Source organism: Chelonia mydas, chromosome 24 (assembly GCF_015237465.2).
Source record: "Chelonia mydas isolate rCheMyd1 chromosome 24, rCheMyd1.pri.v2, whole genome shotgun sequence".
NCBI classification, from domain to species: Eukaryota; Metazoa; Chordata; order Testudines; family Cheloniidae; genus Chelonia; species Chelonia mydas.
Genome location: NC_051264.2, coordinates 8,638,819 through 8,662,095, shown reverse-complemented (window position 1 = coordinate 8,662,095; position 23,277 = coordinate 8,638,819). Strand labels below are relative to the sequence as shown.

Below are 23,277 nucleotides of genomic sequence, written 5' to 3'. Positions count from 1 at the left end.
GAAGGGCAGTCTCCAAGCTGCTCTGCAGATCAAGGATAGAAGGAGCCCTGGGAGCTCAAACAGGTAACCTGCTTGGCTGTCAGACAGCTGGAGCGGAGGCAAATCAAACATGCCTACAGATGCCCTGACTGCCGGTCAGTTACATGCTGGAGGGAATTCAGGCAGGCTGTCATTCCCATTACATGCTGCCGGCCGCCTGCCCGTGCCTACGGTGAAGCAGTCCGTGTAGCTTATGGTAATTGATCATCTAACATATTGCAAAGGGAACTGATGCAGTGAGGCTCACTGCATCCAATGGGGAGCAAAAGACTCTCTCCATGCAGGCTGCCCCTGGGACTGATGAGTGTTACATCACTTTTGTGCTCAATATGTCACTGCTAATATCTGTTCCCACCAAATGGGAGTCTTACGGCTACCGAAGTGCTGGGGACGCTAGCTTAGATCGGATGCCGGTGACCGGGTGCAGTGGTGTTCTTCTTCAGGTCTCTTGTGGATGTCGGGCATCTGCTTTCGGACCCAACAGAGGTGCTAACCTTCAATTGCAGCGGGTATGCAGCACTCTGCTAGTGCTTCTTAGGCAAGCAAGCCGGAAGAGGTGGGTAGTCTGGTCTTCAGAGTTTGCAACACACACACACGATTTCTCTAAGATCGTATCCTGCTTTTCTCCTCTGCTTTCCCAAGTGAGCATGTGCAGGGTGTATTTGCTGACGCTGCATGTTTTTTAACAGGAACCCGAGACTGTAGGCACTTGAGTTGTGCGGCTGATCGGGATTTTGATCGTAGAAGGAGAACAGGATGGGTTGCATCTGGAATGCTGGTGACCAGAAAGATGGCATGAACTCAGTGTCAGGATAACAGTCTTTCGTTGTGTGTGAAACTGCTCTGCCCTAAAAATGCAGCTCGGTTCAGGCTTGAGGCTGAGGCTTCTTGCCTGTCGTATGCTTTTTTGGTTTAGTGTCTCATAAGATTTTAACAATTGCGTGTTTGTCTGCTTTTGGGGAGTGGGGGAGATTTTTGAAAGAAAAATGCTGCTTACAAACTTCAGAAAGCTATTAATCTCCAGCATGGCTAATCCTTGCTTGAGATGCATTGCTCGTGTGACAAATAAAAAGGAATTTTCAGTGTTGTCTAAGGTTCTGCAGTAAAATACGCCCCACCCCCACCCCCCCCGATATTGGAAACAACAAAATCTTGCACTTGAGAAGCGTGTGTTAATTTATTTATTTAAGGGGTGTCTGTTGGATAGAGAGGGAATGGGAGTTGGGACTCCTGGGTTCTATTCATGGCTCTGTTGCTGACTTGCTGTGTCCTTGGGCAAGTCACGAAGGCCCTGATCCTAGAAGGGCGTCAGTGTGGTTGAAGAGCGATTTGTGGAGCTCTGCTTCCTTCACAGCTTTGCTTAGGCCCTGATCTGGCGTTGGATCGCTCTCTGCTTTGAGCACCTTGCATTTCTGGTCCTGCTTTTAAAGGGTCCTGCCCAGTGCGCCTTCTGCTTGTATGTGTTTTTCATTAATAAAAGGAGACACATTAGGAGTGCTGAACTTTAATCTCCTGAACACTGCTCCTTATCTCCAGTGTAAATGAACTCTATCGACAAAGCATTCCACATCTGAATAGCATTGAGAGAGAGAGAGTGCCTGCCTACTCTGGTGGGTTATGCTCTGCTTTCACAAAGTTAATCACATGCCTTTGTAGTGGTTGAGCTCTTTAGCTTAACAAAGAGGAAGTTTAGGGGTGGACTTGATTAGCCTATGTAATGGGGTTCACTCACCACTGTGGTGCCTCCTGCTGGCTGTCTTGGGAATTAGCTCAGTGACCTCTTCAGGTGATGTCTTGCCACCATCACTCCTGCTCTAGGACCCACATCTCTCCAAGGACCGCAGCGTCCTCTTCAGCAACACAGACCTCAGCTTTGCCACACGCTGTGCTCCCCCCTTCCGGGGGACCTCCAGTCCGCTGTTCAGCCACTTCCCTTAGTGGCTACTGCAGCGAATTGTTTGGCTACTTCCTCGTGGCACCAGCATCCTCTTTGCCCTTGCCTCAGGGCCGCAGCCAGCCAGGAGCTGTCTCTCACTTCCCCTGGTCCCTGCTAGCAGCACTGCTCTGTCCATGGTGCTGGCAGTTGTCTCAGCCCTCCAGAGACACCATCCTTCCTCCCTGGGGTCCCAGCAGAGAACTCCCCGCCTCTGCCCTGCAGCTCCCTTTTTATATGGGCCTGCTTGGCTGCTCCCCTCAGCCCTTCTCTGTTTGGCTGCCTTCTGCACAGCCTCCCATGGGCTCTATTAACCCCTTAGAGCCCAGTGTGGGTCAGGTGCCCCATCACAGCCTACAAGTACCTTCATGGGGAACAAACATTTAATAGTGGGCTCTTCAATCTAGCAGAGAAAGGTCGAACATGAGGCAATAGCTGGAAGCTGAAGCTAGACAAATTCAGCCAGGAAATAAGGTGTGTGTGTGGTTTTTAACAGTGAGAGTAACCACTGGAATAATTTACTAAGGGTCATGGTGGATTCTTCATCGTGGGCAATTTTTAAATCCAGATTGGATATTCCTCTAAAAGATCTGGCCTCTGTGATCCAGGAGGGCTGACTGGATGATCACAATGGTCCCTTTTGGCCTTGGAATCTATAAGCCCAGTTTCCTCAAGCGCAGCCTTGCCAGCAGCTGCTCCTGGCTCCCTACTTAAACCCAGCTGTGCCAGTGCCATAAGAGTATTCTCCTCTTTCCCTTGCAGGAGGCTGGAGTGCTTTTAACCCCCGGGGATGGAGCAGCATGTGAATGGAGCTATGGGCGAGAAGCCAAACCCCATGGACTACGGGGTTCAGATCCGATTCATAGATGACCTGAAGGAAATGAAGAAGCCCCAAAACATCAGGCCCAAGCATTCTAAGCCAGGCTCCTACGGGGTCGCGGTGAGGGTCCAGGGCATTGATGGGCAGCCCTTTGTGGTCCTGAACAGTGGGGCGAAAGGAGAGGACTCCTTCGGGGTGCAGATCAAAAGCGAGAGTAAATACGGGAACTCCGCTCACAGCCAGTGGCCTGAGCAGCTGCCCCCTAACTCTCTCAGGGAAGGCCCGGGCTCCATCAGTTCTGATTCTGACTTGCCGGAAAGCCGGTACATGGCCAGACATTCCCAGTACAGCACCTCTGACGAGGAGCTGAGCTCCCAGCGCTACCCGAGGGAGACGAGGCCTGTCAGCGCTGAGGCAGCTCATTCCTACCGCCAGGATGGCTCCTCGTCCCCTCAGAGCGGCTCCAAACAGCTGCCACCCCAGAGGCCTTTTGGGGAGGAGCTGAGGAGGACTCAATCTCACAGCTCTCTTTTAAGCCCCAGTTCAGAGGAGGCCTATGGCCCAAGCCCCCTCAGCATGCAGACCAGGGGCACCTACCGATCCCAGTCTCCAGCCAGTACCAAGAGCAGCAGCACGTTGGACATTGCAGGCAGGAAAAGGACTGGCCCCAGCCGGGAATCCCATGCAGCTTCTGGACGAAGGTTTGTAGGCAAGCAGCGATCACCAGACCCAGAGTCCTCCGGTCCTCGGCAGCCAGCTGACCAAAGTGACATTGACACGAAGCCCCTGTCCTCGGTGGATTCCCTGATCACGAAGTTCGATGGGAAGGTTCAGCAGAGGGGCCGAGCTGCCAGGAGAAGCCGGATCTCCCTGGAGGAGAGGAAGCGGTCGCAGAGTCTCGAAGGCAGGGTGTCCTACTACGACACGGCCGATTCCAGAGAGCTGAGCTCCGCCCAGCTCCAGGATCGCCTCACGGAAGGGCCGAAGGGCCTGGCTGCCAAACCGCCTGGTGCGGCCAATGCCTCTCGCACCGGCAGCCTGAACCGAGCGCTCCCGGAAGATCTGAAGGAAAACTCAGTCAAGGTCCAGCTGATGCGAGACTGGACCCATAAAAGCTTGGAGGAGCCTGTGGTTGAGCAGCAGCAAAGTCAAGTGCAATCAGAAGTGCAGGTAACTCTTCGTTTGGGGCTCAGTCCTGCTCGGCACGCTGGCCGTGCTTCAGCACCTATTTCACTCTAAGCACAGGAGTAGCCAATGGGAGTAGTGATGCGCTTGACTTCTTGACAGCCCAGCAAACCACATGCCGTCAATGCTCAGGATGGAGCTTTAATTAGCTCTCTGGGCCTCAAGTTCACTGCCTGGGTGATGCCATTGGTCCCTGATCTCAGGATATGCCTGCACTGCAGTCGGGAGGTGTGATGGCTGTAACTGCTGCACAGGCCAGCTTCGCCTGGCACCCTGGGGACAGAGTCAGGCCACCCGCTTGTCCTGCTGGGACTTTGCTGCTGCGGTTCCCACTAGCTTTGCGTTGCAGTCGCAGTGTAGACGTGCCCTGCGATGCCAGACGCTGGTGGTGGCTGCAGCAGTGTGGTTATTCAACCTGAAATCGGCATGCTCCGTCTTCGGGCTCGTCCTACCTCAGTGAGGAAGCTGCTGCTCCTCCTCCTTAAGGAATGCTGTTCCCAGCTGGCCTGCTTCCAAGTGCTTTATGCACTAGAGTGCAATGCGTAGGTCCCCAGGGAGCGTAGGTCCCCAGGTGCATTTGACTCAGAAATTCACTAGGCCCTTAAGGGCCGCAACCTAACTGCCACCTACACCTAGTTATATCAGATCCCAGCCACGTTTGCTTGCAAAACTGCTGCTGTTGTCCTCTGCTAATATAGGGAGCAGAGTGACAACGTCATAGGTGGATGCAGATCTTCCTGCTTCAGGGTATAAACCAAGCACTCATTGCCTGGGCTTAAGAAGAAACTTACTTTGTGGGTAGGTTATTCCATAAAGGGAGTGGTGGGGTTGGCTTGCGCATTGCTCTGAATCAGCTGGTGCTGGCTGCCATCAGACGGGATACCAGGCTAGATGGGCCCGTTGGTCTGATCCCGTCTGGCAGGTCCTACTGCTGTGCAATGAGCATCTGGTGATGCTTGTCCTGTCTCGTTAGCAGCTTAAGTCCACTCCAGACCTTCTGAAAGACCAGCAGGAAGTCTCTCCGCCTGGGAGCAGCGAGTACACCAAGGAACTGATTTACAGTATTCTGAAGGATGGGTGAGTGTTGGGCCGAGCACTCGTGGGTCCAGTGTTAGACAGGATATCAGCGTCTGATGTGCAGCTGGCTCCGTTGGAGCATGGGGGACTGGAGGCATTGAGTGCTTCACTGCCATAAACTATGGGTGACAAGGTGAGGGAGGGAATATCTTTTATTGGACCAACTTCTGTTGGTGAGAGGCACACGCTTTCATGCTTACAGCTCTCTCACAGAAGTTGGTCCAATAAAAGATATTCCCTCCCGCCCCCTTGTTTCTCTCATATCCTGGGACCAATACGACTCCAACAATGCTGCATAAACTCACTTTAGTGAAAAAGGTTTCTGAAACTATACGAAGACGTGCTGCATCATCTTGGGGGTGGGATCAGGGCTGACCAGAGGCGGGGGGAAAAAAGGGGGCACAATTGTACTGGGGCCCTGAGCTCAGGTGGGGCCCCAGCAAACGTGATGCATCAGGGCCCCACATTTCTCTCAAGGGGGTGGTGTTTCTCAAATGAACTCTGCCCCATAGCTCTCGCTAGGCAAATCTATCCTAAACAGGAGCCTAGCTACCAAGTCTGTTACACAGGAGCTCAGACTAGCTGATCACAATGGGCCCTTCTGGCCTTGGAATCTGAGTCTAGAAAATCTGGCCCCAGATGTGTAGGAAAATTGGTCCTTTAAATAAAACAAAACTCTGTTCCTTTAAATCCAGCCCTGGGATAGGAGTCTAGCGCCCTGGGCATCTTGCGGGAGTGTACGCTTAAGAACCCTTGAACTACAGCTTAGCCCACACACTAACAACTGTAAGCCTCTTGGCTAAACGGTAGCAACTCTAGAAAGGTGCAAATTGTGCACATGGCAACCTTGGAGCCAACAAAGGGAATTAATTCCTAGTGGCGTCGCCTTCTGTTTTAAATAATCCTGTGGAGGTGGATAGTGTCTGTTCTCTGGGAAGTCCCCAGGTGGGTGGGAGTACAGGGCAAATGAGGCAGCTGATCTGCTGAACTTAATCACTAAAAGGATTCTCTATGGGAAAGCGAGGGTTTAAAGATGACCTCTCTCCTTCCTCTTCCCTGCCTTGTGGATACTTGACTGAAACACTCACTTTCAGATTTTCACTCCCATGGCTTCTTGTAAAGAGGGACTTACCCCTTTACCTTCAATTCATATATTACGGGCCTCATAAACTGTGGGGAGTGGTGAATCGAACTTTCCTCTAACTTGCCCCAGAGGTGCTCATCATAAGTGTTACCTGCAACAACATTAAGTTAAAAAATCTGGACAGAAGTGTGTATGTCTCTTAAATACTTACTTTGGTAACAGGGGCCAAGTATCTGAGCACTTCACAACCTTTAATGTATTTCATCCTCTCAACGCCTCTATGAGGCAGTGAAGAGCAATTATCTCCCTTGTTCAGATGGGGAAACTGAGGCATGGAGGGGTTAAGTGACTTGCCCACGATCACATAGGTCCTGTGGCAAAGCAGAGATTCAAACCTAAGTCTCCAGAGTCATAGGCGAGTGCCTTAAACGCTGCTCTGCTTTTCCTCCCCCCGACTCTTGTGGCTGTGTCCCTTTTAACCTGAATGATTTTCTTTGTTGGTATTTGCTTGTTTCTTTTTCAGGAGCAAAGAAAGTGAAAGCTCACTGAAGAGAAAAACCAACCTGATGTTTGAGAAGATCCAAGCGCTCGCTGTAAGTCTCCATACCAGTCTCCCCTTATTTTGCAAAGAATGACATTCACCCCTGGACAGAGTCCAGTGCAAAAGCCCTATGAGACTTATGGGGCATCCGGCTCTCAGCAGAAGGGTAAATTTTTCACCCCCGTATTATCAAACCAGGGTGGTACTGATCGGCCAGGATGACAGCCGTCTCTTAGTGTATATCTGCACTGCAGCTGGAAGTGTAATTCCCTGGTCAGAGAGACGTACACCTGCTAGCTCCGATCAAGTTAGTGCAATAAAAATAGCAGCATGCCAGGGTGGTGTGGGCCGCGGGAGAGGCTAACAATCCTCCTACTTAGCTATTGTTTCACATGGGATTGTTCTCCGGGCAGCTTGCGTTGCTGTGGCAATGCTGCCATTTTTAGTGCACTAACTCAGTCAAAGCTAGCCCAGGCATGCTGTCCCGAGCTGGAAACTTACAGCTGCAGTGTAGACACTACCCTCTTCTCCTGACCCGCACCAAGGGGCTGAGCTCGCTCCCCCTCCACCCCTCACGGGAACCCCGCAATACACAGCGTGGTCAGATGCATTTTGGGCTTTTCACCTTTTGTTAAGCCATCGAGAGTTGGCCCCAGCTGGGGGTTGGATTCCAGGCTTGACAAGTCAGTGATCTGACAAATGCTTTGCTCTCTAGGGCTCAATATTTTTATCCTTTCTGAACTGCAACCTTGAGCAGTTTGAAGCAAGAATGAAAGTTTTGGGGCTGGGATTCTGGGGTGTGTGTGTTGTTTACATTATCCCATTCGCTGGAAGAGATCAGTTTTTCCTGTGGACGCTGCTGTGGCCCTGGACTTGGTTTTTTGTTTTGTTTGTCATCTTCTCCAGGGAAGCAGACAGAAATGACTCTTTTTCATTCTGAGAATTGTCTGTGTATGAAAGCAACATGGCTTCCTTTCAGGCATCTGCTCTGATGCTGCTGGAGATGTTAACTTAACAGGGAGCGCAGTTCCCGTTTCATATTCCATGTTAAAAGGGATCTGAACCCATTTTGCCAACTCCATCATTCTCACAGCTCATTTGGTGCTGGCTGCTTCCTGCTGTGCTCGGAGCTTGCCTGAAATGGCTGCGGTCTTGATTAAACCTGGTATTTCAGAGCCTCCGGCTTGAGGCCCAACATACCTCTGGCAGGACGTGGATCGATATCTTTCGATGTTGGCATCAGAGGGCTCCTTGCTCGTGTCAGGTTTAAAAAAAAAAAAAAAAAAAAACTGCTGCTGAGAACGATACTGTCATTTTTAACTCTTAACTTAAAGGAAGTTTAAAATTGGTGGCCTGAACTACTTGAGCACTGAGGGGGGGAAAACCGGAGACCACTGGATTGGCACTCAGGAGATCTGGGTCCTAGTCCTGGCCCCACCACAGGCTGCGGGTGTGACCTTGGGCAAGTCCTTGTGCCTCTCTGTGCCTCAGTTTCCCCGTATGCACCCTGGGGATACTAGCTCTGCCCTGTCTCACAGCGGGGTTTGTGAGGATCAATACACTAAGACTGTGAGGTGCCCAAAGTCTGTCATGATGGAGGGCTGTAAAAGTACCTAGACATAACTAAAGGTACCCTGTATCAGTATTACTACCATCAGAGGAGACTGAGATCAAGGCCCCGTTTTGCTAGGTGCTGTACAGACACGTGGTCCTCGAAGTGAAGTGCTTGTCATCTACATAGGAAAGAGAAAGGAAGATCCCCACCCCCATTTTACAGGCCTGTCTTGGGTACTTACCTGGCCCCCATCACCACAATATCAGAGCACCACACATTCATCAATCAATTCATCCTCCCAAGACCCAGAAGGTGGAGCTAGGCTGTTGTCCCCATTGTACAGGCGGGGAACTGAGGCACAGAGAGGCCAAGTGATTTGCCAAGGGTCACAGAGGAATTCTGGTGGAGCTGGGACTTGAACCCAGGGCTCCAGAGTGCCATCCCAGTCAGTGTCTTAACCACAAGACTGTCCTTCCTCTCCAGTAATTGACTTCAGGCAGCATCTCCAGAGTGCTTGTGTTAGACAGAGCCCCCTCTTTGTTTAACAGGTGGTGCCTCCTGAGGATGCGAGAGCATCCATTTCCCAGAACAATGAGCTGAAGAGGAAGGTGGAGGAGCTGCGGGAGAAACTAGATGAAGAGACAAAGGTGACACCAGTACCTGGTCGGTTAGATGCACTGGACAGTCAACTCCTGCATTGCCAGGAGGGTGGTGGAAGGCTGCTGGCCCTATGGAGCTGCCACCCTTCCACTGCTTTGGGTGGGGAGGGGGGGTGAACTCTGTGCTGTCACCATACACCCCAGCATGGAGTGGGGAGGTTTGGGGGGAGACTTGGCTAGTGACTCTGTAATTACATTGGTCCAGTGGCTGTAAGTACTGTGTACGCTTTACTCTTGGACTGGAATATCAGCTGTAGGGCTGCCTGCGGGTTGTGGGGTGGGTTCTATCTCTGCCTACCCCTAACCAGTTCCCTGCACAAACTCATCCCCTTTTTACCTCCTTCCCTCCCCGCAAATTAGGAGTGAGGTGCCTAATCCCCTTAGAACCAGATCCTCAGCTGGCCCAGTTCCGGTGTAGTCAGTGGACTGACTTACGCCAGCTGAGGATCCGTTTGTGGGATGCCACGAGAAACATTCTCTGAAGTTAGCTGGTGGCAGCATCCCGTTAAATCCTAGCCTCTCCCTCTTCCGTGGCCGCTAATGCTCTATTCTCCCCTCTCCCAGCTCCGCCAGAAAGCGGAGCAGGCCAGGGAGCATGCCAGGAGCGGTGCTGCTCGGAACCTGGAGAGTCGGCTGGCGGAGGCGCAGGACAAGTGCAGGCTCCTCAAGGAAGACTTGGAGAAGACGATGCGGGAGCTGAAAAGCCGCTTGCAAGAGTAGGAGCCACTTCTTGTGTCTGGGGTGGGCTACGCAGGTCCTGGCAGAGCGCTAACGCTCCTCGCTATGGATACCGTGCTCTCCATCATTAACAAGTCCTTCCCACCTGCTGAGTTAGGTTGTGGGCATCCCTGTTTTATAGATGGAGAAACTGAGGAAGAAGTGACTTGCCTTATCTAGCTGATCCTAACTGCCTCAAGGCCATTAATGGCTTTGTCCTCTCAGCCCCTGCTTGAGGTATTATCCCCATTGTACAGCTGGAGAACTGAGGCACAGGGTAGATGGAATGACTTGCCCAAGGTCCCACAGGAAGTCTGTGGCCAAGGCTGGGAATTGAACTCAGATCTCCTGACTCCCAGCCCAGAGCCCTACCCACTAGGACCCCTGATGTCTGGGCCAGAATTGTATGTGGGGCTGTGGCTGTACTGTGCTGAGACCAGGCTCCTCCCTGGCTGGCTCTAAACAGTCTCGCCCGGTCTCCTCTAGGCTGACGGAAGTGAAAGCTGCCAGAGAGCAGGCAGAGGACAAACTGGGAGACGCAGAAGAGCAGCTAATGGGGATGCATGAGGAGCTGGACAGGCTGCGGAAAACCTCGGTGGACTCTGCAGACCGAGACGAGCTCATGAAGGTACGTGACTCTCCCCACCTCATCATGCGTCTTGGATCCTGACTGTGCTGTGGGCCTGTTTCTCAGCAGGGGTAAATAGATGCGGCCGTTGAAGCCGACGGTGCTGTGCTGAATTACAGCACTGGGGGAGCAGGGCCTCTCCCTGAATCAGCATTCCACCAATAATCCCTAGCGCCCTCCACACTGGATACAGGAGGTCAGTCTCATTATCCCCACTGAGCAGATGGGGAAACTGAGGCACAGTAACTTGCCCAAGGTCACCCTGCAGGCTGTGGGCAGAGCTGGGAATGGAACCCAGATTGCCAGAGTCCCAGTCCAGTGTGCCATCCACTAGCCAAGACTGCCTCTCTACAGCACTGCTGGAGGTGTATAGCATAGCTCCAGGTGGGGAAAGCATCTCTGTCCCTCCCCTTCCCTCAGGAGCTTCTGGAAACCAGAGAGGAGTTGGAGGAGGTCCTCAACGGCAAACAGAAGCAAGAAGAACATCTGCGCCTGCGGGAGCGGGAGCTAACGGCGCTGAAAGGAGCCCTGAAGGAGGAGGTGGCGAATCACGACAAGGAGCTGGACCGGGTGACACAGCAGTACCAGCACGACATGGACCAGCTGAGGCGAAACATGGAGGACGTGTCTCAGGTAAAGCCACAGACGCGTGAAATGGAAGCGTAAAGCGAACACGCTGGGGGAACTGCTGGCATCTGCTAGGAGATTAAGGCTTGCTCACTTTACGGACTGGATTTAGAAGACATAGAAAATTATAGCTGTGGCCCGCTTCCCTTAAATGCCCTCCCCACTATCTTTTCAGTTGGCTACGACCTTTGCTTCCTGTCCTAAAGTATCCTCGAGGGGTGGTGTGGCCATGGGCGCTGCATGTCCCTGCTCAGTGACGGGGAGGCTCTGGGCTATACCAGAAAGTTGCACCAGTTTTAACTTACGGTGTGATCTCTCTTTAAACTGCTTTCTAGCTGGTTCAGACATCTCAGTGGATGCTCATTTTGGTCAGAACCTGATTTATTTCTGCTCCGCACAGCTGACCAAAATCAGCGTCCACGCAGCCTTCTGCACTGATTTAATGAAAGCTGGTTTAAAAGAGTTCAACTTAAACTGGTGCAACGGCTCAGCCGATGCCTTGGTCGGTGTGTGCAAAGCACTGTGAACCGCCAGAGAAAAGGGGCACGTTACTTAGCGCTCCTCCTCCCCCAGCACTGAACTTCTGAATCCGCTGGCCGAGCGCTACGTGTGGGTGCTCAAATCACTTGCTTAAGTGATGGCTCGAATATGTCCCTCCGTGGTGCTGAATTCTGGTGTGTTACGCTAGTATCCAGTTGGAGGAGCTCCTAGATTTTAGAGAAGCTACTGCAGATGACCCTGATGTAACAAAGGACAGGATCTAGGCTGGGTGTGCGTTGGAAGCCTCCACTACGTACACGGAAAGCTGTAAGGAACCCTGTGTAAGTTTTGCAGAGGTTTCTACCAAGGCATAACTTTCCCAGCCTACTTGCAGAAAATGCACCCAACCCCACAGCAAATGCTTGACAGCTTCGTTCCTGTTCCTAGGACCAAGCCAGTCTAGAGATCGAGAGGCAGAAAATCAACTCGATAGTGAGGAAGCTCCAGAAGGAGCTGGAGGAGAGCAACGAGGAGACCAGCCACTGGAGGGAGATGTTCCAGAAGAACAAGGAGGAGCTGCTCAGCACCAAGCAGGAGTGAGCTCTCACTGATGCGCTGTGTGCATCCCAGGATCGCAGCTGTGACTGGGCACGGTTAGCTAGGGCCGATCTGCCCACAGGCTAGAGTGGCCCTAAAGGGTTCGGCTGCTCCATCTTATCCAGTCAGAATCATAGAATATCAGGGTTGGAAGGGACCTCAGGAGATCATCTAGTCCAACCCCCTGCTCAGAGCAGGACCAATCCCCAGTTTTTGCCCCAGATCCCTAAATGGCCCCCTCAAGGATTGAACTCACAACCTTGGGTTCAGCAGGTCAATGCTCAAACCACTGAGCTATCGCTCCCCCTCAAACGCCTTTCCTGTAAATCCAGGAAAGATGACTGGGGGATGTCTCCCGACCTGGCTCTAGGGTGTCATTCCAGGGAGAATCAAGGCAGGATTCTTGGCCTGGGCTCACTGGCAGAAGCCGTGATGCGGTCGGTGGGCAGGCTTACAGGGACTGGCATTGCTGATGCAGAGCCCAGCAAGGAGCTGCACGGTGCCTCTCTCTGATCCTGTCACAACGTTACCCAAGGGAGGATGGGGGGTCGTGTAGCTCAGGCTTGGCTGGTGCGCACAGGGCATGCGGCCAGCCACCTGAGTCTCAGCGCACCCCTCCCGGTGACCTTCGTAGGCTTTCTTCCCACTCAGCCCAGCTTCCCACAGGGTCAGACTCCCCATGGTTCTTCCATGGGGCAATGGGGAGCCCACCTGGCACTACTTCTCTTCCCGCATGCAGGCTCATGCAGGTGAAACAGGAGCGGGAGGAGTTCGAGGAGGAGCTGCGGGAGCTGCGGGAGCGGTTCTCGGCCATGCGGGTGGAGGTGGACCAGGTCAGGAACAGCACCGTGGATGCTGGCCAAGTAGAAGCCCTGAAGAAGGTATGATGGGCAGAGCGTGGTCAGAAGGAAGGTGGCTCTTGGCTCATAGAGCAGCTGTGTGAACTACCTGAAGGTTGGGGCCCGGTTCTCACGGATGCCAAGGCCTCTTCAGGCCACTCTGGTAGCAGAAAGGTGCCTTAAAATGAGCTCCCTGAGATCCCCATGGCACATGGGGCCACTGTACCACTGGTGTAGCTGTTGGCATAGAGGGCAGGGTAAGGAAGTGGTCAGAGCTTGCCCCACTACTCTCTGCTGCCCAGAGCCCAGGGGGTTATGGCTAGAGCAGGTTGGGAATCTTCTGACGGAAAGTTTCTCTCTCTCCCCAAATGGGGACAGGAAAAACCACTTCCTGCCCAGGCCTAGCTACCACAACGCAGTGGTCTTAATGGGGACCACCGCTATGCTGAGGGTAGCAGGCTCTCTGGGAGCCCAGTTCCCTCTCTGTTAGACCTTCGGCTACCTAATGAGCACTGCCGTGACTCCCAGAGCTTGGCGCGTGTATTCGATGCTCTTTAAAGCCTGTCAGCAACTCTCCTCCTCCTCCTCCTCCTCCTCCTGCAGAAGCTGCGTCAAGCCCAAGAGGAGCTGAGGGAGCTGGCTTCAGAGAAGGAGGCCCAGGACGAGCTGGTCCACCAGAGGGAGCGGGAGCTGGCTGCCCTGAAGGGGGCACTCCAGGAAGAGGTGGCCAGCCGTGACATGCAGGTAGAACAGCTAAAGCAGCAGTTCCAGAAGAACTTGCAGCAGCTCAGGAAGGACTACGACGAAGCTGCCAAGGCAAGAGCCCCGGGTCTCCCAGCTCGGACCCCCTATAGCAGAGGACCCCTGGGAATGCCTGTCCCTGCCTGATCTCAAGCCAGGCATGCTGAAGGCTGCAAGCCTGGGTAACTGGCACCGATGGGCAGTGACTATTGCAGCTCAGGGGTGTGGGGCACAGGACTGTAGCCAGGACACAGATCTGGGGCACCTTCTGCACAGCTTGCTTTGCTGCACCCTGCCCCGAGACCTGCCCTTTATCGCTGTGACAGCAGCAAACCTCTGAGCCCACAATGCCCCTTGGGCGTGTCTGGCTGCTTGCCGCCTCCATATCCTTGGAGTTCTGTCAGAGGCTCCATTTCCCACCCCGTTGACCCAGCAAGCGAGAGGTGCCACCTCTCGCTTGCTGGGTCAACGGGGTGGGAAATGGAGCCTTGCTCACTGTGCGTGGGGCACAGTGGAACGGGCACCCTCTGTCCAAAGATCTACACCTGAGAGCCCGTTTGCCCTCTGCTGGACAGAGGCCTTTGGAGACCAGCTCCTGTGAGCGCCGGCTTCCCACGTGCCAGCGGATGGTGTTCGGGTCTGGCCCTGGACTCACCTGTGCATGTTTTCTTGCCCGGCGTGCAGGTGAAGGTGGCCGTGGAGAGCGAGAAGGAGGCCACGGAGCAGATGAGGAAGGCCATGGAGTCCGCTCTGCGGGAGACGCAGGAGGAGAATGACGACTTGAGGAGGAAGATCTTGGGCCTGGAGATGCAGGTCAAGGAGTACAGGCACTTCTCCGAGAACTGGGAGGGCTCGGAGGCCAGGCTCAGGGAGAAGATCGCCAAGCTGGAGGTACAGGAGGGCCGCAGCACTGCCGTACACGCAGACCCACCTCCTTCCCCAGCTTCCTTCCCAGGGGAACCCCTTGCAGGCCCCATGGTGCTGGGTGCTGCACAGACCTGAAGAAAGTCAGTGCTTCAGGGCATGTCTACACTATAAAGTTAAGTCGGCCTATAGAGTTACAGCCCCTGTAGTAATCTCTGCCCTGTGATTCGTGTCCACGCTGCCCTTTTTCCGTCAGTGGTGTACGTCCTCACCAGGAGCGCTTCCACCAACTTTAGAGGGGCAGTGGTGGGGGGCCTGAGTCCCGTCAGCTGCTGTGCTCCTGACAGGGAGCAGAGAGCCGAGGGGGTCCGCGCCTGGCGTCCAGTCAGCTGCCCCATTCCTAGAAGGGAGCTGAGAAGCCCGGGGGGAGCCTGAGCCAGGAGTGGAGACCATGAAGCAGCGCTGCTGGGGAGCTGGCTTGTCAATTTCACGGCTCCAGCAGAGCTGTGAAGTTGAGGAGAATGAGAGCCAATAGATGTAAGTAATACAGTGTCTACAGGACACTGCGTTGCCTTAACTACACTGACATAAGCCCTACGCCTCTCGTGGAGGTGGAGTTATTCTGTTGGTGTAACAGGGCACTTCCATCGGCGGGAGCGAGGCTGTAGTGTGTACTCTGACATAATTAGATTGATGTAAACTGCCTTCTGTCAACCTCCTGCTGCCGTGTAGACCAGGCCGCAGTGAGCTTACAGCCCACACAGAGGGGAAGGGCCTTGCCCAGGGTCACCCGCAGGTCACACATCTCCTGAGCATTATCCATTGGACCATGCTGCCCCGTCCAGACTGAGATATTCAAATACAAAGCTCCCAGGGATGTTAGGGGCTGGGCTGTTTCTCTGAGAGCTCCTCCCCTTCCAGGCTGATCGCAGACAGATGGAGGAATCCTTGGAGGAGGCTGCGGAGCAGGAGCAGGAGCTGCTGATGGCCAAGAGGTCTCTGGAGAGCCGCCTGGAAGAGGCCCAGAGGAGTCTCAGCCGGCTGTCTCAGGAGCACCAAGTGCTGAACGCCTCGCACCAGGAGGAGATGAAGCAGAAGGAACAGCTGAGGAGGACCAAGAATGAGCTGGAGGAGCAGAAGAGGCTGCTGGATAAGACCACAGAGAAGCTGACCAGAGAGGTTTGTGAGACTCCTCAGCTGATGTCACCGGCTTAAAGCCTGGGGGAGGGGCCAGGTGTTGCCCATGCTCTCCCATGGCTGCTTGCATCAAGTTATTGCACTGCATGCTGGGACATGTAGTCTCTGTAGGATGCGGCCATCTTAGTCCTGAGACGCTTGCACAAGGGCCCGGAGTTTAAACCTCCCTCCACCCCCCAAATCTTACACTGGTGACATTTGCTACCAACAAGGGGAGAGGCCTCTATTTGCAAAGGGCTGGGATTCTGATATGTCCAGCAGCTAGGGTGACCAGATAGCAACTGTAAAAAATCCGGACGGGAACTGGTGGACGGGTAATAAGTGTCTATATAAGACACAATCCTGAATACTGGGACTGTCCCTATAAAATTGGGACATCTGGTCACCCTGCCAGCAACCTGCTTGCAAACAGGACTTGGCTGCGTTGAAACATTAACGCTAAGATGCATCAGGTTCATAAACTGTTCCATTCCACCCAAGCATGGTATCCTTTTGGCTGGGCGGGAGCTTTCAGAGACATTGGGCTTAATACTCTGGCCATCAACTGGTGTCGCCAGCAGATTAGGTGGCTGTACCCGAGCTGGGCTGTACTAGCGGACAAGGTAGGGAGGTGGTCTAGGGGAAGCCTCTCTTCTCCCTGTCAGGCGACCGGCCTGCCCACCCGCCAGCTAACATGTTTGGCGCAGCAAGCACCACCTGTGACTGTATTTTGCTCGTGCTCGGAGATCTGTCTGGGAGCCCTTTAATAGAGCACACATGGGACAGTCTTTCTGCTTCCTCTCCCTCTGGCTAGAACAGGATTTAGTCTTTTAATCTCAGGCGCTAGCAGAAGCCCATGAAACCTTTTGCGGGAGAACAAGTTCCTGCCTCCAAGCTGGTATCCTTAGCCATAGGACGAGATGGTTCTCGGGTGTATCGTTCTAGCTTGTGAGCAGCTGGTATGTGACTAGGAGTTGCCATGCAGCTGTCCTACAAGCTCTGACACGTCTGTTTGTTTATAAGAGGCTCTCTTAACCTCTTGTGAGCTAGTATTTCACCAGCTTGTACGAGGGTGGCCCCCACTGCGCTAGGCACCACAAACCCAGCGACTGCAGAGCGTTTTTAATAATCCCTGGCTCTCATCTAGTGCTCTTGATGAGTAAATTCCAAAGGAGGCCTGTACCATTGTCCCCATTTTGCAGATGGAGAAGCTGAGGCACAGAGCAGGGAATAACTGGGCCAAGGTCACCCAGCCGCAGAGCTAGGAATAGAATCCCGGTCTCCTGAGTCCCAGTCCAGTGCGCTGTCCACTAGGCCACGCTGCCTCCCCATTTTTAGGAGTTTCCAGTCTAGGTTACAGATAAAGCAGTGAGGAGCAACAACTGGCCATTGTGGGAAGCGAGCAGTGGGTGACGCCTCTCCAGCGCTGCAGGGTAGGCCTGACATAAGGGAAAGGCCAGATCATTACACAGTGTCGCGTGGTTGCCAACTCCGTTTGTCGCCCAGGCTTACAGAGCTGTTGCTTGGCGTTCGGCTGGGATTCTGCAGGGGGGGCGGGCTGGCCTGTTAGCTGGAGTGCATGTGGCTCGTGCTGCCGTGGCTTGGCTTGCCAAGGGGTGGCATTGGGAGCTCGCCCAGTAGAGTAACTGGCGCTGCCTTGCGAAACCAGCTGAAATATGGAGCCATCCGGAAGGTGCTGAGCCACCCAGCTGGGGAGGATATTAGCATAGACTAGCTTTTCTTGCCCTCTTAAAATGTCTCGTTAGTCTCCATAAAACCCACTACGTCTTCTCAGCTCACTAGAGACCCCAAGGGATGCAGCATCCTGGCAGGTCCCGGGTGCTAGAAGATTTGGGACTTGTAGGATGAACTCTGGTATCCAGGGTGACTCATTTTGCAGTCCTCTGGCCCCACCAGGCTCGCTTATGAAATTCACTGGATGATGAGCTCTGGTGGCTGGATTACCCCAGCGATAGGTGCTGTATAAATCTAAGCTGTGCTGCTGGGTGACCTACAAGGACTTCATATTGCTGGCCCCAGCCGGGTTAGCCAGCTGCATTTAACAGGCATTTCTGTGCAAAATCTCTGCTTTGAGTTCAGCTTTGCCCGTCTCCTTCGGACATCAGTACCATTCCTAGCAGCCTCAGCTCTGTTGTTCAAACCAAATGTCTGGGAGAAAAAGGGGAAAGTTCAGCCCACTAACCAGTATTGCAGGGAACACCCTCTTACTTCCTTCCCTTCCTCCTCATGGTGGTTCTAAACCTACTAGGGCTCTCTTCCCTCCACTCCCGTGGACGTTAACTGGGACCCCCCAGGTGGCTCCAGTGGCATCGTTGATCCCCATGTGGCCCGGGGGAGGTGGTTGGTTGTGGGCACTAATTGTGGGTTCCTAAGTACTCCTTCCCTGTGCTCTAGCTGGACCAGATGGCTCAGGAGTCCCACAGCTCACTGGCCATGCTGCAGTCGCAGCTGGAGGAGTACAAGGAGAAGTCACGGAAGGAGGTTGCAGATTCCCAGAAGCAGGCCAAGGACCGCAGTGCGGAGGTGGAGAAGATGCAGTTCACCATGGGCCGGCTGCAGGACGAGGTAGGCTGCCGGTTCTCAGGTGCTTCGTCTTGCTCACAACCTGCCAGGGGCTGTCTTTGGAGAGGGCGTCTACGATGTGTTTGCCAGAAATCACTAGCGCTGGGAAGATGCGAACGTCCCTCGTCCACTTTCAAATTACCCAGTGTAACCAAGTCACGCACCTTCCCTGCCTCAGGCAAACTGCCTGCTCAGCTCAGGCCTTGATCCGAAGGCGAGCGTAGCCCTGTTGGAACATGGGAGAATGCAGGAGGACCAGCCAATGTAACTCTCGACAGTGCAAGAGCTCCCTTGCCCCCAATTCCAGTGGAAGAGGCTGCACTACCTGAGACTGGCCGCTGTGTCCTTGAAGTCGGCTGTGCTCAAGGGCATCGCGGAGGCTGTATCACCAGCGATCCCAGATCAGATCTGTTCAGTAGACAAGTAAAGGGGTGAGCGTCTGTAACAGCAAGTGCCAGCAGGGACCAGAGTCGGGCTGGGCGCCGTCTGGCTCCCACATGGCCAGCAATAAAGATCCTGCAGTCAGAACTTAGCAAATTCCGTTTGTGAGCCAGGAAAGAGTCTGCCTCCCTCTTGTATCGCTTGGGGGACTTGGGGACAGACTCTGGTTCCCTCCCCTGGAGCTGGGCTGGCCCTCCAGGGCTAAGAGGAGTGACAGGTAGTGGGATCTCTCTCTAGTTCAGTCTGCTCTGTTCCGACTGGGAGCGCAGACTGGACAGATCGAAGCTGGAGTAATTCTCGCCTTCCGAGTGAAACTGCAGCGTCTCGGCCTTCCTGAGACCAGATACCTCTAAGATGCTTCCTGTGAAACCCACGAGCCCAGTGCTGGGCCCCAGCGTGTGCGGGTGGAGTGGGGTTGTGCGTTCGCAGGGCTGGAGAGCTCTGCCCAGCTATTCCGAATCCAGCTGCTGAGAGCCCTCTATGCAAAGAAGGAAGCTCTGCTGCGGCTAAGCTCTGGGTCAGCTGCAGCATCACCAGCTCCAGGCCACACGTAGGGCACAAGCTGGAGTGCTGTGTGAGGTGCATTCCCCTCCTTGGCTTGTGTGGGGGTGGGTTTTTTGTTTCAAATCCAGAGTCATTCCAGTCCCTTTCCTGCAGGCTGGCCGCTGTCCAGAGGGCCACTTGCTACCTGAAGTATGTAGCTTGGTGGTGTCTGGCCCCTCCTACATCTGTTAATCACCCTGATGACAGAGCTGGGTGTTCTCTGCTATGCAAAGAGCAGATCACTGGTACTATGCATGGGTGCCCAGAAGTGTCCTTAGACCAGAGCCTGCTGGTTGCGGGGGAAGAGTCTCCTCTCACCGCACAGTGCAGAAATGGGGGCTGTTTCTCTTTTCTCTCCCTCTCCTCCAGCCGAAGCAGGTTGGCCATGGCTGTCTGCAGGGCTCGCTAGCGCTGCAAGCATCAACCACACGGTATCACTGGAGGCCACTAGGGGGTCGTTCCATGGTTGGCACCACACTGGTCCTATCTGGCCCAGCCTTTGCTTCTCCCCTCCCCCATGATCCTCTGCTTTGTCCAGCTGCTACACCTGTGAGCCAGCCTGTGTGGTCACTCGAGGAGATCTTCAGATGCCTGGCGTGTACAGCTTTCTGCAGGCTCTAGGGGAACGCCGGGGTAGCGCGGTAGCTCTCTGACGCCATCTCTTCCCGCAGATCATGCGGCTGAAGCAAGCGCTTCAGGACAGCCAGGCTGAGCGGGAAAGCGCCGTGCTGGATAAGGATGTGCTGGCCCAGCGCCTGCAGAACCTGGAGCAGGAGGTGGAGTCCAAGAAACGCTCCCAGGGCGATCGCTCTCGGCAGGTCAAAGCGCTGGAGGTTCGTTTGCTCTCCCTGACCCTAGTGCCGCTTTGAACTCCTGCGGCACAGGGAGCTCACGGGAATACAGGAGTTCTTATTCACAGGGCTTTGGAGCGGAGCCTGGAGCTGGAGCATGGAGCAGCTCCGGAGCAGTGGAGCTGCAGGTTTTTGCCTGGAGCTGGAGCGGAGCCGGAGCACAGCTCCAAAGCCCTGCTTATTCAAGTGCTGGCGGGTGAGGGTCCCCCTGGGAAGGCTGCAGTGGTTGGGAGGGGAAGAGTCTTTATGACCAAGTCCCCATCTCCACTGACAACCTTACTACAATCCTATCTGTGCCATCTTCCTCCAGAACATCTCACCAGCACTAAATCCCCATGCACAGAACGTAGCATTGTTCTCTGTTCTGCCGCAGAATGGGCGCGACCGTGAAACGGCAACTAGCTCCTTTAGCATGGCACCGAACAGTGTGACGCACCCCAGCCCCGGCACCCTGCCTGGGACCCCCAGCAACAACCTGGTGACTAGACTGCCCTGGCACCCTGATACCAGTGCTGCCTCTCCTGCTTGCAGCCCCAGTAATGATGTAGCTGGGGGACACAGGCCTATAGTCTAATCCATGAGTATGCAGTGGGTGGGGGCTGTATCTCTGGGTCTGCCTGCGTTCCCCGGAGTCCAGGCCTCTGGATTGGCCTGTTTTAGTGCCACAGCTATGCAGGGGCTGGTCAAACGCTTCTTCTCCCCCAGAGCATCTGTCAGTACACGGTCTGCTTCCTCCTCCAGCGTGTGCAAGCAGCGGGTTGGTTAATGCTGACTGCTGAGGTTCTGATTGCCACAGCCTTTTCTTAGGCCAAACTCCCACTGACTGCATGTTGGGGGGCCTTTTGTGACATAGAATCATAGAATCTCAGGGTTGGAAGGGACCTCAGGAGGTCATCTAGTCCAACCCCCTGCTCAAAGCAGGACCAATCCCCAACTAAATCATCCCAGCCAGGGCTTTGTCAAGCCTGACCTTAAAAACTTCAAAGGAAGGAGATTCCACCACCTCCCTAGGTAACGCATTCAGGTGCTTCACCACCTTCCTAGTGAAAAAGTTTTTCCTAAAATCCAACCTAAACCTCCCCCACTCCAACTTGAGACCATTACTCCTCTTTCTGTCATCTGCTACCACTGAGAACAGTCTAGATCCATTCTCTTTGGAATCCCCTTTCAGGTAGTTGAAAGCAGCTATCAAATCCCCCCTCATTCTTCTCTTCCACAGACTAAACAATCCCAGTCCCCTCAGCCTCTCCTCATAACTCATGTGTTCCAGTCCCCTAATCATTTTTGTTGCCCTTCGCTGGACTCTCTCCAATTTCTCCACATCCTTCTTGTAGTGTGGGGCCCAAAACTGGACACAGTACTCCAGATGAGGCCTCACCAATGTCGAATAGAGGGGAACGATCACATCCCTCGATCTGCTGGCAATGCCCCTACTTATACACTCCAAAATGCCATTGGCCTTCTTGGCAACAAGGGCACACTGTTGACTCATATCCAGCTTCTCGTCCACTGTCACCCCTAGGTCCTTCTCTGCAGAACTGCTGCCGAGCCATTCGGTCCCTAGTCTGTAGCGGTGCATTGGATTCTTCCGTCCTAAGTGCAGGACTCTGCACTTGTCCTTGTTGAACCTCATCAGATTTCTTTTGGCCCAATCCTCTAATTTGTCTAGGTCCCTCTGTATCCTATCCCTACTCTCCAGCGTATCTACCTCTCCTCCCAGTTCAGTGTCATCTGCAAACTTGCTGAGGGTGCAGTCCACGCCATCCTCCAGATCGTTAATGAAGATATTGAACAAAACCGGCCCCAGAACCGACCCTTGGGGCACTCCACTTGACACCGGCTGCCAACTAGACATGGAGCCGTTGATCACTACCTGTTGAGCCCAACAATCTAGCCAGCTTTCTATCCACCTTATAGTCCATTCATCCAGCCCACACTTCTTTAACTTGTTTGGTGACGTAACCCTGCCCCCCTCCCCATAGTGGTCATGAACCCATCAGAGTTAGTAGAGCCCAAATGTTCACCTGTTTTTAAGAAGGACTCTTTCAGCTCCATGTCCTAGGCTGTGGGGCTCCGAATAGGTACTCAAGAACAATAATCAAACTTTCTTGCAACAGCACCAGGCTTCGTGCTGTTAAAGGCAATTGCTAACAAACGATATCTGCTGTAACTGGGATTTTGAAACCAGATGCTTGTAGCCGTTAGACTAAAAGCCACCAAGTAAGTTTTTAAGAGTAGCCAGCTGGTGCATCTGTGTAATGGTGAGACAAATCAGCAGGGAGCTGGACTCTGGGAGCGGCGTGGCTAGAAATGACAAGGAGGACTCTGTTTTGAGGGAGAGCTGAGAGTTTACCCCAGTGTTTTGCCCACATCTAACAGCAAGTAAGGAAGCATGCACTCAATCCAGGGGAGCATCGGCTGCTGTCTGTGGCACAAAACCTGCTAGCTACAAAGCCTGCCTTTAACAGCAGAGGGCAGAGTTGTCTTCAGAGTCTCATTCACTTGGAAGCTGGACCTTTTGTTTAACACTTTCTTTAATTGCCAAAAGAAAAGGAGTACTCGTGGCACCTTAGAGACTAACCAATTTATTTGAGCATAAGCTTTCGTGAGCTACAGCTCACTTCATGCTCAAATAAATTGGTTAGTCTCTAAGGTGCCACAAGTACTCCTTTTCTTTTTGCGAATACAGACTAACTCAGCTGTTACTCTGAAACCTTTAATTGCCAAGTAACTGATTTCGTTTCAGCTTTTTCAAGCCTTGCAGCATAATTGTTCATGGCAGAGACTTGTTCTGTTTCTGGGGTTCTTTATTTATGGATTTATAAAGCAGCTATTTTGATCTGAATGCCAACAGCAGGCTTGAGATTCTTTGTGCAGGTCTGTAGTGATCCGCAATGAACCTTATGGTAAAACTTTTAAATCCTTTCGGATCAAATCCAAGTCCTCGTTCACCAGTATGTTTAGATGAAGCTCCCAGGCAGATCCAACCCAAACCAATCTCTTAGACAAATCAAATGGCTTGGCGGTGTGGAACAGAGCAGAGACAGCAGAACCCAAGCAGCCTCGAACATGGTGTCTGGAGATCATGACTTTCCAAGCCACGTTTGAGTTCAGGAAAGGCTTCAGATGCACTTGAACCTTCTGCATTGTCCGTGGAAACTGTATGGTTTCAAGCCAGCGTATCGGCAGTGAAACTTAACGAGGGATCAGACTCTTATTTCCAAGCATGGTTCAAATCCCATGGCAGACAGGTCCTAAAGTTGCTTAACTGGCTCTCTGCTGCAATCTGCATTGAAA

At 53.5% G+C, this 23,277-nt stretch overlaps 1 protein-coding gene across 2 annotated transcripts in view; it reads left to right on the top strand.

Moving 5' to 3' along the window:
- Positions 1 to 23,277, top strand: part of CGN (cingulin) — a 62,755-nt gene that overhangs the window by 16,845 nt on the left and 22,633 nt on the right. The window contains exons 2-15 of one of the 2 annotated variants that reach the window (XM_027830308.3): positions 2,735 to 3,962; positions 4,954 to 5,054; positions 6,662 to 6,731; positions 8,783 to 8,881; positions 9,458 to 9,609; positions 10,097 to 10,238; positions 10,659 to 10,871; positions 11,793 to 11,941; positions 12,682 to 12,823; positions 13,385 to 13,597; positions 14,207 to 14,413; positions 15,308 to 15,565; positions 17,978 to 18,148; positions 19,801 to 19,962. In XM_027830308.3, the coding sequence (XP_027686109.2) occupies positions 2,763 to 3,962; positions 4,954 to 5,054; positions 6,662 to 6,731; positions 8,783 to 8,881; positions 9,458 to 9,609; positions 10,097 to 10,238; positions 10,659 to 10,871; positions 11,793 to 11,941; positions 12,682 to 12,823; positions 13,385 to 13,597; positions 14,207 to 14,413; positions 15,308 to 15,565; positions 17,978 to 18,148; positions 19,801 to 19,962 (3,279 nt within the window). In that variant the 5' untranslated portion in view covers positions 2,735 to 2,762. Of the gene's footprint in view, positions 1 to 2,734; positions 3,963 to 4,950; positions 5,055 to 6,661; positions 6,732 to 8,782; positions 8,882 to 9,457; positions 9,610 to 10,096; positions 10,239 to 10,658; positions 10,872 to 11,792; positions 11,942 to 12,681; positions 12,824 to 13,384; positions 13,598 to 14,206; positions 14,414 to 15,307; positions 15,566 to 17,977; positions 18,149 to 19,800; positions 19,963 to 23,277 lie in introns of both variants that reach the window. The other variant, XM_037883084.2, reaches the window with a different exon arrangement.